At 39.3% G+C, this 13881-nt stretch overlaps 1 protein-coding gene across 1 annotated transcript in view; it reads left to right on the forward strand.

Moving 5' to 3' along the window:
- Nucleotides 1-13881, forward strand: part of LOC116066871 (biotinidase-like) — a 22597-nt gene continuing 8716 nt past the window's right edge. Inside the window, exons 1-3 of the mRNA XM_031323044.2 lie at nt 1-282; nt 1002-1151; nt 1303-1431. Of these exons, the coding sequence (XP_031178904.1) occupies nt 70-282; nt 1002-1151; nt 1303-1431 (492 nt within the window). The 5' untranslated portion in view covers nt 1-69. The remainder of the gene's footprint in view (nt 283-1001; nt 1152-1302; nt 1432-13881) is intronic.

Raw genomic sequence — 13881 nt, forward strand, 5'->3', positions numbered from 1 at the left:
GTAACCATAAAAGTAGTGTGTTGCGTTAACTGATTTCAATACTGTTGTCTGTCAACGAAGACTGGAACAATGTTTTTGATCGTTGTCGTCAGTTTTTCTTTAATTTCGGCCCTTGTTCAGACAGAGCCTGTCATGGACTCCTGGTATGTTGCTGCTGTGTATGAGCACAACTTAATCCTGAACCCGGAGCCTGATGTCCCCCTGTCCCGCCTCGATGCCCTACAGCACATGCAGAAAAACCTGGATATCTACGAGGAGCAGGCTGCCCGGGCTGCTCAGCAGGTATGGTCAGGTCAGGAGACAGTTATATATATATATATATATATATATATATATATATATATATATATATATATATATATATATATATATATATATACATGTTTAGTTTTTCAGCCAAATAAACAATTTTTTTGCATATTTCTCACTTCACTGAAAGTGACAGTCAAACCCGTTACAGTATTAGAGACTTTGTTCTGCATATCACAATTTTTGTTAATTTTCCACTCAAACTTTCAACTGTATTGGTCTTTGGAGCCCTTAAGTAAAGTCTCAGATGTCACTGCAGTTTTCACTTGCTATAAATTGCATTATATTTAACAGTTAACTAAGCGATAATAACCAGAGACCACTATATGTAAGAATCAGTTTCTGTTTGATCAGTGACATAAGTTACAGAAAAGCACAGTCAGGATAATACTGTATACATAAAATGGCCATTCCTTAAACTTGTGATAGCAGGGTAGTTATGAGCATATATAATTGCAAACGAGTCAGTGTTCCCTGAGTAAACTCAGTCATCAGGAACTCAAGGTTCTTTATTTGTCATGTGTACAATAATAACAGAAGGAGTCATTGGTGATGAAGGCCTCAGGCACGAATGGATGTATTTCTCTGTATACTTACATAAAGAAGCACAGTTATTGCCACACAGTTCATGACTGCAGAATAGTAATGAAGCTTGTCTCATCTCTACTCTGCCCTCATCTTCTCTTGGTCAGGGTGCCCAGATCCTGGTGTTTCCAGAAGATGGTCTTCATGGTTTTAACTTCAGCCGTTCTTCCATCTCCAGCTACCTAGAAACCATTCCTGACCCCCAGCAGGAGAGCTGGAACCCCTGCACAGAGCCTGGCAAATACAACAACACTGAGGTACACAATCATACGACTTGATGTTGTTATTGAATGAGCATTCTGACAGGATACACTGACATAGAGACACCACTAGGCTGCCCAGAGCTTTCACTAATGAAGCACCAGTCTGTGAATATAAATCACATTTGAGTGTGGTTCTGTTTTACAGGTTCTCCAGCAGCTGAGCTGTATGGCCCGTCGTAACAACCTCTACCTGGTGGCCAACATGGCTGACCTGCAGCCCTGCCCCCTGAAGACTGACCCCTCCTCCTCCTGTCCCTCTGATGGACGCTGGCTGTTCAACACAGGTGCAGTAAAAGGCACCAGAATATGGGGGACAAAGGTTTTAGGTGTTATGGTAATTAAGTAGTAACGTCAAAGCTGGGTATTACTGACACGCCTCGTGGCTAGGCACCCTCCGTGTGGTGCACTAAGGCATGGGGTGGGATTAGAAAGAATGCATTATAATAGGTGGATGCATGAAAAGCTGTGACAATCATGACTTATTATAATCACCACTTTCACCCCCTTTTAATCACAGAGCTATCCCCTGTGTCATGAAGCACTGACAATTTGGGAATCCTGATCTGCCGTGCATAAATGTGGCAACATCACTTTAGTTAGAAACTGCAGTATAGTACTAAGGCACACCAGAGAAGTGTTGATATTTACATGTTAAAAATAACCTTTTATAGTGATAACTACCAAAACAGCCCAAACTCAAGTATTTTCATGAATAAGCGTCATCAGACATTACCTAAATGTTTTGTCCCCAAAGTGTTCAACCCAAGTCGGCACTAAGGGTGCAGTGTAGACCTTAAAAAAGAAGTTTAGCTGAAGTCAAACAAGTGCACCAATAAATCATTTCCTAGTGTTCTGTTTACTGAACCTTCTTTCATACAGGTCAGATGGCCTGCTGGTGGCTCGCTACCATAAAAACAACCTTTATCTCTTTGAGCCACACTTTGACACGCCGCCGCAACCTGAGATCATAACGTTCGATACACCTTTTGCTGGAAGGTTTGGCCTCATGATCTGCTTTGACATCCTGTTCCACAAGCCCACAGTTGCCCTGGTGGAGAAGGTAGAAAAACCGCCATTCAAATTTTGTACCCAACTCTGCATTTCTGTTTGTTCTTCGCTTTTCCTAACATCCTTCTCTTCTTGCACCCATTTTAGGGTGTGCGTCAGCTGGTCTACCCAACAGCATGGATAAACCATCCCCCCCTAATGGACGCGGTTCAGTTCCAGCAGGCATTCAGCTTAGGTGCCAATGTCACCCTGCTAGCGGCCAACATTCGTTATGACCAACTGAAGATGAGAGGAAGTGGTATCTACACCCCTTTTTCTGCCACCTACCACCACGCCCAGAAAGGAGACCCAGAGGAGGGCAGGCTGCTGGTGGCCAGGGTGCCAGTCTTAGACCCACTGTGGGTGGGGCAGAGTGTAACCACAGAGGAGGGGGTAGTTAGGAGTGAGTCCACATCATCTACAGCTACAGAATCTGGATTCTGTCACCAAGAGAGCTGTTCTGATTCTCCCCCTCCTGAAACTGCTTCATTAGTTCCTCCCTCCTCTGCCACCTTCATCTCATTTATGATTTTTGACCCATTTACATTTGCCTGCAGTACCGGCAGTTACCACAGGGTGACAGTAAAGAGCTCTACGCATTGGGGGCATTTGCTGGAACACACACTATGTATTCACGCATGGCCCTGCAGGTATGAATGAGAATCATTTTTGATATCTTAAAACTGCCGAACTAGACTCTTATCACATTTATCATATCTCTGTTGCAGGTGTGTGCGCTAGTCCGCTGTGCAGGGTTGGACGCCAGTTCCTGTGGACAGGAAGTGGAAGAGGCTGAGTCTAAAATGGACTTCCTGTTGGAGGGGAAGTTTGGGACCAGATATGTGTACCCATCAGTTTTGGCTAGCAAGATGGTCCTGGAGCAGCCAGAGCATCTGGAAACAGCTGCAGATGGCAGAGTGACCATGAAACACTCAAACATGATTGGTAGCCTGGTCACTGCCTGTCTGTACGGACGAATGTATCACCTGGACAATGAATGAAGTGCTTTGGAGTATATAGGTGTATCAGGAGATCACTACAAAATGCATTTCCTGCATAAAATGCTTGTGAATGCTGAAAAGCTAAATTTCTAAAGCTAAACTGGAGGTGAAGAAGTGAGAATAGTTGGAAAAGTGGGAATGGTTTTAATTAGTATGAATTTTTGTTGAATAATACCAATTATGTATCAAACTAAAGTGGACTATTTTTAAAAAAAATTTGAAAAGCTGTCGCTACACTGAAGTCTTAAAAAAGTCATCGTATAGTAAGTTGACAAAAGTGACAAAAAAATCATAGTATAGTATGTCGAAAAAAGTGATAAAAAAGTCATAGTATAGAATGTTGAAAAAAGTCAAAGTATAGTATGTCAAAAAAAGTGATAAAAAAATTATAAAAAAGTCGTAGTATAGTATGTCGAAAAAAGTGATAAAAAAGTCATAGTAGTTTGTCGTAAAAAGTGATAAAAAAGTCATAGCATAGTATGTTGAAAAAAGTGATAAAGTCATAGTAGTTTGTCGAAAAAAGTGATGAAAAAAGTCATAGTAGTTTGTCGAAAAAAGTCATAGTGTAGTATGTCAAAAAAGCAATAAAAAAAGTCATAGTATTGTATGTTGAAAAAAGCGATAAAAACGTCATAGTATAGTATGTCGAAAAAAGTGATAAAAAAGTGCTCAATGGTATTTTTTGCCTCAAACGGCGCCTTCCAGGCAGCTAACCCTAAACATAACCATTGCCACGCTGCCTGGAAGGAGACGTCGGGGGCAAAAAACACCAAAGACCTAAAAAAGGCTTGATGGTGTTTTTTGCCTCCAACATAGTATGTTGAAAGAAGTGATAAAAAAGTCAAAGTATAGTATGTGGAAAAAAGTAATAGTATAGTGTAAGGGAAATATTCATTATCATTATTATTATTCTGTTATCACTTGTTTTTTGTATTTTCACCTGTGTGACTAGAACTATTGGACTATATAGTTATCATTTTAAATTGGCTAAATGTCTTTGACAAGATAAGAGGTTTCAACTGACACCTGAAGGGAGGATTTCTCGAGGCCTTAGGAGGTCTGAGAAACAAACTGATAATGTGTAACTGCTAGCTACTCCTTATATGGTCAAGGTAGTGATGTAATGAAACTTGTCTTTTGTATAAAGTATCTGTGGGACTGCCTCACAGACAGATTTTTTACAGACTCTGACACTCTGTGAACTGTTTCTTCTTGTGCACAAGAATAAAAATACAACAAAGACATTTGACTCAAGATCTTTATTGAACAAATCCTTGTTACCAAAATTTCCTTTACAATAGTATGTCGAAAAAGTGATAAAAAATATCATAGTATAGTTTGTCGAAAAACGTGATAAAAAAGTCATAGTATAGTATGTTGAAAAAAATGATAAAAAAGACATAGTACAGTTTGTTGAAAAAAAGTCATAAAAAAGTCATAGTATAGTTTGTAGAAAAAAGTCATAGTATAGTATGTCGAAAAAAGTGATAAAAAAGTCATAGTATAGTATGTCGAAAAAAGTGATAAAAAAAGTCATAGTATTGTATGTCAAAAAAAGTGATTAAAAAGTCATAGTATAGTATGTTGAAAAAAGTGATAAAACAGTCATAGTATAGTATGTCGAAAAAGTCATGGTATAGTACAAAAAATTGATAGCATAGGATGTCTAAAAAGTAATGAAAAGTCGTATTATAGTATGTCGAAAAAAGTCATAGAAGTCATATACAGTATGTCGAAAAAGTGATTAAAAGAAGTCATAGTATAGTATGTTGAAAAAAGTCCTAAAAAGTGATAAAAATGTGATAGTATAGTAAGTCGAAAAAAAGTGATAAAAAGTCATAGTATAGTATGTCGAAGAAAGTGATAAAAAAAGTCATAGTGTAGTATGTTGAAAAAAGTCATAGTATAGTATGTTGAAAAAAGTCAGAAAAAAGTCATAGTATAGTATGTCGAAAAAGTGATAATAAAGTCATAGTATAGTATGTCGAAAAAAGTCATAGTATAGTAATAAAGTACCTGTGGGACTGCCTCACAGACAGATTTTTTACAGACTCTGACACTCTGTGTCTTCTTGTGCACAAGAATAAAAATACAACAAAGACATTTGACTCAAGATCTTTATTGAACAAATCCTTGTTACCAAAATGTGCTTTACAGTAGTAAGTCGAAAAAAGTGATAAAAAGTCATAGTATAGTATGTTGAAAAAGTCATAGTATAGTATGTCGAAGAAAGTGATAAAAAAGTCATAGTGTAGTATGTTGAAAAAAGTCATAGTTATAGTGTGTCGAAAAAAGTGATAAAAAAGTCATAGTGTATGTTGAAAAAAGTCATAGTAGAGTATGTCGAAAAAAGTTACAAAAAAAGTCACAGTATAGTATGTCACAGAAAGTCTGGAAGAACATGCAAAATAATATATTTTGCACAAAAGGGACATGCCCAGACAGGGGATCAAACCAAAGGTCAGATCCTGCAGTGTTTATTTGCAGGAGTGCAAACTACTGAGCCACTGTGCAACCAAGTTAAACACATTGATTAGTCATGTCATAGTACGTCCAAAAAAGTGAAAAAGTCATAGTATAGTACAAAAAATTGATAGCATAGGATGTCGAAAAAAGTAATGAAAAGTCGTATTATAGTATGTCGAAAAAGTCATAGAGTATGTCAGAAAAAGTGATAAACAATATCATAGTATAGTTTGTAGGAAAAAGTCATAGTATAGTATGTCGAAAAAAGTCATAATATAGTTTGTCGAAAAAAGTGATAAAAAAGTTATAGTATCGTAGGATGGGAGCCAGAGCCTTCAGCTATCAGGCTCCTCTCCTGTGGAACCAGCTCCCATTCTGGGTTCGGGGGGCAGACACTGTCACCACATTTAAGATTAAACTGAAAACACTCCTCTTTGATAAAGCATATAGTTAGGGAGTGAGGAGATCCAGAAATGCTTGTTACTAACCTAGCTCTGGGGAGTTTACTCCCCGGAGTCCTTATGTTTCTTTTCCCAGCGTTTTTCGTTGGATCTGGATGGCACCTAGAACTTGGTTTCAGCTGTCGCCGTGGTCCTGCTTCAGTTCACCCTGCTACGCTCCACGGTGCCCTGCTGCGTCCTTCTGAACCTGCTACATCCAGCCATGCCCTGCTGTGCCTACATACTGCAACGCCCTGCAGTGCCCTGCTATGACATGAACTACTATGACTACTATTTCTTAGTCACTGTTCCATTATCTTTATTGTGACTATTATTTCCACTGTTCAGCACATCCCCAACCGGCACCGTCAGACACCACCTACCAAAAGCCTGGGTCTGGCCGAGGTTTCTTCCTAAAAGAAGTTTTTCTCATTACTGAGGTTTCTTCCTAAAAGGGAGTTTTTCCTCGCCACTGTCACACTGAATGCTTGCTCTTGGGGGAACTACTTGAATTGTTGGGGCTTTATAAATTATAGAGTGTGGTCTAGACCTAGTCTATCTGTAAAGTGTCTTGAGATAACTCTTGTTATGATTTGATACTATGAATAAATTGAATTGAATTGAAATAGTATGTTGAAAAAAGTGATAAAAAAGTCATAGTATAGTTTGTGGAAAAAAAAGTCATAAAAAAGTCATAGTATAGTTTGTAGAAAAAAGTCATAAAAAAGGCATAGTATAGTTTGTAGAAAAAAGTGATAAAAAAGTCATAGTATATCCATCCATCCATCTTCTTCCGCTTATCCGGTATCGGGTCGCGGGGGTAGCAGCTCCAGCAGGGGACCCCAAACTTCCCTTTCCCAAGCCACATTAACCAGCTCCGACTGGGGGATCCCGAGGCGTTCCCAGGCCAGGTTGGAGATATAATCCCTCCACCTAGTCCTGGGTCTTCCCCGAGGCCTCCTCCCAGCTGGACGTTCCTGGAACACCTCCCTAGGGAGGCGCCCAGGGGGCATCCTTACCAGATGCCCGAACCACCTCAACTGGCTCCTTTCGACGCGAAGGAGCAGCGGCTCTACTCCGAGCTCCTCACGGATGACTGAGCTTCTCACCCTATCTCTAAGGGAGACGCCAGCCACCCTCCTGAGGAAACCCATTTCGGCCGCTTGTACCCTGGATCTCGTTCTTTCGGTCATGACCCAGCCTTCATGACCATAGGTGAGGGTAGGAACGAAAACTGACTGGTAGATTGAGAGCTTTGCCTTCTGGCTCAGCTCTCTTTTCGTCACAACGGTGCGATAAATTGAGTGTAATACCGCACCCGCTGCGCCGATTCTCCGACCAATCTCCCGCTCCATTGTCCCCTCACTCGCGAACAATACCCCAAGGTACTTGAACTCCTTCACTTGGGGTAAAGACTCATTCCCTACCTGGAGAAGGCACTCCATCAGTTTCCTGCTGAGAACCATGGCCTCAGATTTAGAGGTGCTGATCCTCATCCCAGCCGCTTCACACTCGGCTGCGAACCGATCCAGTGAGTGCTGAAGGTCACAGGCCGACGATGCCATCAGGACCACATCATCTGCAAAAAGCAGCGATGAGATCCCCAGCTCACCAAACTGCAACCCCTCTCCACCCCGACTACGCCTCGATATCCTGTCCATAAATATTACAAACAGGATTGGTGACAAAGCGCAGCCCTGGCGGAGGCCAACTCTCACCTGAAACGAGTCCGACTTACTGCCGAGAACCCGGACACAGCTCTCGCTTTGGTCGTACAGAGATTGGATGGCCCTGAGAAGGGACCCCCTCACCCCATACTCCCGCAGCACCTCCCACAGTATCTCCCGGGGGACCCGGTCATACGCCTTCTCCAGATCCACAAAGCACATGTAGACTGGTTGGGCATACTCCCAGGCTCCCTCCAGGATCCTTGCGAGAGTAAAGATCTGGTCCGTTGTTCCACGACCGGGACGGAATCCGCATTGTTCCTCTTCAACCTGAAGTTCGACTATCGACCGAACCCTCCTTTCCAGCACCTTGGAGTAGACTTTACCGGGGAGGCTGAGAAGTGTGATACCCCTGTAATTGGCACACACCCTCTGGTCCCCCTTTTTGAAAAGGGGAACCACCACCCCGGTCTGCCACTCCTTAGGCACCGTCCCCGACTTCCATGCAATGTTGAAGAGGCGTGTCAACCAAGACAACCCCTCCACACCCAGAGCTTTAAGCATTTCTGGACGGATCTCATCAATCCCTGGGGCTTTGCCACTGTGGAGTTGTTTAACTACCTCAGCAACTTCCACCAGGGAAATTGACGACAATCCCCCATCATCCTCCAGCTCTGCCTCTACCATAGAGGGCGTATTAGTCGGATTTAGGAGTTCCTCAAAGTGCTCCTTCCACCGCCCTATTACCTCCTCAGTTGAGGTCAACAGCGTCCCATCCTTACTGTACACAGCTTGGATGGTTCCCCGCTTCCCCCTCCTAAGGTGGCGAACGGTTTTCCAGAAGCACCTTGGTGCCGACCAAAAGTCCTTCTCCATGTCTTCTCCGAACTTCTCCCACACCCGCTGCTTTGCCTCTTTCACGGCAGAGGCTGCAGCCCTTCAGGCCCTTCGGTACCTTGCAACTGCCTCCGGAGTCCTCTGGGATAACATATCCCGGAAAGACTCCTTCTTCAGTCGGACGGCTTCCCTGACCACCGGTGTCCACCACGGTGTTCGTGGGTTACCGCCCCTTGAGGCACCTAAGACCCTAAGACCACAGCTCCCCGCCGCAGCTTCAGCAATGGAAACTTTGAACATTGTCCACTCGGGTTCAATGCCCCCAGCCTCCACAGGGATGCACGAAAAGCTCCGCCGGAGGTGTGAGTTGAAAGTCTGTCGGACAGGGGCCTCCTCCAGACGTTCCCAATTTACCCGCACTACCCGTTTGGGCTTACCAGGTCTGTCCAGAGTCTTCCCACACCCTCTGACCCAACTCACCACCAGATGGTGATCAGTTGACAGCTCTGCCCCTCTCTTCACCCGAGTGTCCAAAACATACGGCCTCAGATCAGATGAAACGATTATAAAATCGATCATTGACCTTTGGCCTAGGGTGCTCTGGTACCAAGTACACATATGAGCATCCCTATGTTCGAACATGGTGTTCGTTATAGACAATCCATGACTAGCACAGAAGTCCAACAACAAACAACCACTCTGGTTTAGATCAGGGAGGCCGTTCCTCCCAATCACGCCTCTCCATGTGTCTCCATCATTTCCCACGTGCGCGTTGAAGTCCCCCAGCAGAACTATGGAGTCCCCCACTGGAGCCCCATACAGGACTCCATTCAAGGTCTCCAAGAAGGCCGAATACTCCGAGCTCTTGTTTGGTGCATACGCACAAACAACAGTCAGAGTTTTCCCCCCCACAACCCGCAGGCGTAGGGAGGCGACCCTCTCGTCCACCGGGGTAAACTCCAACGTAGCGGCACTCAGCCGGGGACTCCCGCCCGGCGCCTCACACCCTGGGCAACTCCGGAGAAGAAAAGAGTCCAACCCCTATCCAGGAGTATGGTTCCAGAACCGAGACTGTGCGTAGAGGTAAGCCCCACCAGATCCAACTGGTAGCACTCCACCTCCCGCACAAGTTCCGGCTCCTTCCCCCACAGAGAGGTGACGTTCCACGTCCCCAGAGCCAGCGTCTGCTGCCCGGGTCTGGTCCGTCGAGGCCCCTGACCTTCACTGCCACCCATGTGGCAGCGCACCCGACCCCAGCGGTTCTTCCCACAGGTGGTGGGCCCATGGGTTAGTTTGTAGAAAAAAGTCATAAAAAAGGCATAGTATAGTTTGTAGAAAAAAGTGATAAAAAAGTCATAGTATAGTATGTCGAAAAAGGTCATAGTATAGTATGTCAAAAAAAGTGATAAAAAAAGTCATAGTATTGTATGTCAAAAAAGTGATAAAAAAAAGTCATAATATAGTATGTCGAAAAAAGTGATAAAAATGTCAATATAGTATGTCAAAAAAGTGATAAAAAAGTCATAGTATTGTATGTTGAAAAAAGTGATAAAAATGTCAATATAGTATGTTGAAAAAGTCATGGTATAGTATGTCGAAAAAAGTGAAAAAGTCATAGTATAGTACAAAAAATTGATAGCATAGGATGTCTAAAAAGTAATGAAAAGTTGTATTATAGTACGTCGAAAAAAGTCATAGTAGAGTATGTCAAAAACATTGATTAAAAAAAAGTCATACACAGTATGTCGAAAAAGTGATTAAAAGAAGTCATAGTATAGCATGTCGAAAAAAGTCCTAAAAAGTGATAAAAATGTCATAGTTTAGAAAGTCGAAAAAAGTGATAAAAAGTCATAGTATGTCGAAGAAAGTGATAAAAAGTCATAGTGTAGTATGTTGAAAAAAGTCAAAAAAAAGTCATAGTATAGTATGTCGAAAAAGTGATAACAAAGTCATAGTATAGTATGTTGAAAAAAGTCAGAAAAAAGTCATAGTATAGTATGTTGAAAAAAGTCAGAAAAAAGTCATAGTATAGTATGTCGAAAAACGTCATAGTATAGTATGTCAAAAAAGCAATAAAAAAGTCATAGTATTGTATGTTGAAAAAAGTGATAAAAAAAAGTCATAGTATAGTATGTCGAAAAAAGTGATAAAAAGTGAGGCACGATGGTGTTTTTTGCCTCCAACATAGTATGTTGAAAAAAGTGATAAAAAAGTCAAAGTATAGTATGTGGAAAAAATTCATAGTATAGTGTAAGGGAAACATTCATTATCATTATTATTATTATTATTCTGTTATCACTTGTTTTTTGTATTTTCACCTGTGTGACTAGAACTATTGAACTATATAGTTATCATTTTAAACTGGCTAAATGTCCTTGACAAGATAAGAGGTTTCAACTGACACCTGAAGGGAGGATTTCTCGAGGCCTTAGGAGGTCTGAGAAACAAACTGATGATGTGTAACTGCTAGCTTATTAAGAAACTCCTTATATGGTCAAGGTAGTGATGTAATGAAACTGTTCATTTTCAATGTGTGTGTCTTTTGAATAAAGTACCTGTGGGACTGCCTCACAGACAGATTTTTTACAGACTCTGACACTCTGTGAACTGTCTCTTCTTGTGCATAAGAATACAAATACAACAAAGACATTTGACTCAAGATCTTTATTGAACAAATCCTTGTTACCAACATTTCCTTTACAATAGTAAGTTGAAAAAAGTCATAGTAGAGTATGTCGAAAAAAGTTGCAAAAAAAGTCATAGTATAGTGTGTCGAAAAACGTGATAAAAAAGTCACAGTATAGTATATCACAGAAATCTGGAAGAACATGCAAAATATTATATTTTGCACAAAAAGTACATGCCCAGACTGGGGATCAAACCCTGCAGTGCTTATTTGCAGGAGGGCAAACCACTGAGCTAACGTGCAACCAAGTTAAACACCTTGATTAACAGTCATATCATAGTATGTCGAAAAAAGTGAAAAAGTCATAGTATAGTATGTCGAAAAAAGTCAGGGTATAGTATGTCGAAAAAAGTGAAAAAGTCATAGTATAGTACAAAAAATTGATAGTATAGGATGTCGAAAAAAGTAATAGAGTATGTCAAAAAAAGTGATTAAAAAATAAATATAAAAATTAGTATAATATGTCACAGAAAGTCTGGAAGAACATGCAAAATATAATCAAAAAGGACATGCCGAGACTGGAGATCAAACCAAGGGTTAGACCCTGCAGTGCTTATTTGCAGAAGTGCATACCACTGAAACACCATGCAACCAAGTAAAACTCATTGAATAACATATCATATCATAGTATGTCGAAAAAAAGTCATAGCATAGTATGTTGAAGAAAGTGATAAAAAAGTCATAGTATAGTATGTTGAAAAAAGTGATAAAAAAGTCATAGTACAATATGTTGAAAAAAGTCATAGTACAGTATGTCAAAAAGCGTTAAAAAAAAAGTCATAGTATAGTGTGTAGAAAAAAGTGATAAAAAAGTCATAGTATAGTATGTTGAAAAAAACGATAAAAAAGTCATGGTACAGTTTGTCGAATAAAGTGTTGAAAAGTCATAGTATAGTGTGTTGAAAAAAGTAATAAAAAAGTCATAGTATAGTATGTCGAAAAAAGTCATAAAAAAGTCATAGTATAGTATGTTGAAAAAAGTGAAAAAAGTCAATGGTATAGTTGGTTGAAAAAAGTCATAAAAAAGTCATAGTATAGTGTGTTGAAAAAAGTAATAAAAAAGTCATAGTATAGTATGTCGAAAAAAGTCATAAAAACGTCATAGTATAGTATGTCGAAAAAGTGAAAAAAAAGTCATAGTATAGTATGTCGAAAAAAGTTATGGTATAGTATGTCGAAAAAAGTGATAAAAAAGTCATGGTATAGTTTGTCAAAAAAAGTCATAAAAAAGTCATAGTATAGTATGTTGAAAAAGTGAAAAAAAGTCATAGTATAGTATGTTGAAAAAAGTGATAAAAAAGTCATAGTATAGTATGTCAAAAAAAAGTGATTAAAAAGTCATAGTATAGTATGACAAAAAAAGTGAAAAAAGTCATAGTATAGTATGTCAAATTGTTTTAATAAAAAAGTCATAGTATAGTATGTCGAAAAAGTGTTAAAAAAGCATAGTATAGTATGTCGAAAAATGTCATAAAAAGTCATAGTATAGTATGTTGAAAAAAGTGATGAAAAAGTCATAGTATAGTATGACAAAAAAAAGTGATGAAAAAGTCATAGTATAGTATGTCGAAAAAAACGATAAAAAAAGAAAAAAGTCATAGTATAGTATGACAAAAAAGTCATAATATAGTATGTCGAAAAAAAGTGATTAAAAAGTTATATTATAGTGTGTCAAAAAAAGTGATAAAAAAGTCATAGTGTAGTATGTTGAAAAAGTCATGGTATAGTATGTTGAATAAAGTGACAAAAAAGTCATAGTATAGTATGTCGAAAAAAGTAATAAAAAAGACATAGTATAGTATGTTGAAAAAAAGTGATTAAAAAGTCATAGTATAGTATGTCGAAAAAAAGTGATAAAAAAGTCCTAGTATAGTATGTTGAAAAAAGTCCTATTATAGTATGTTGAAAAAAGTGATAAAAAAGTCATAGTATAGTATGTTGAAAAAGTGATAAAAGTCATAGTATAGTATGTCGAAAAAGTGATAAAAAAGCATAGTATAGTATGTCAAAAAAAGTTATAGTAGAGTATGTCGAAAAAGTGATAACAAGGTCATAGTATAGTATGTCACAGAAAGTCTGGAAGAACATGCAAAATATAAACAAAAAGGACCAGCCCTGACTGGGGATCGTATCAAGTGTCAGAGCCTGAAGTGTCTATTTGGAGCAATGCGAAGAAAAAAAGTCATAGTATAGCGTGTCAAAAAAAAGTGATAAAAAAGTCATAGTATAGTATGTTGAAAAAAGTAGTATGTCGAAAAAAAGTGATAAAAAAGTCATGGTATAGTTTGTCGAAAAAGTCATAAAAAAGTCATAGTATAGTATGTTGAAAAAAGTGTTGAAAAGTCATAGTATAGTGTGTTGAAAAAAGTAATAAAAAAGTCATAGTATAGTATGTCGAAAAAAGTCATAAAAACGTCATAGTATAGTATGTCGAAAAAGTGAAAAAAAAGTCATAGTATAGTATGTCGAAAAAAGTTATGGTATAGTATGTCGAAAAAAGTGATAAAAAAGTCATAGTATAGTATGTCGAAAAAAAGTGATTAAAAAGTTATACTATAGTGTGTCAAAAAAAGTGATAAA

Source organism: Sander lucioperca, chromosome 16, assembly GCF_008315115.2.
Source record: "Sander lucioperca isolate FBNREF2018 chromosome 16, SLUC_FBN_1.2, whole genome shotgun sequence".
Classification (NCBI taxonomy): domain Eukaryota; kingdom Metazoa; phylum Chordata; class Actinopteri; order Perciformes; family Percidae; genus Sander; species Sander lucioperca.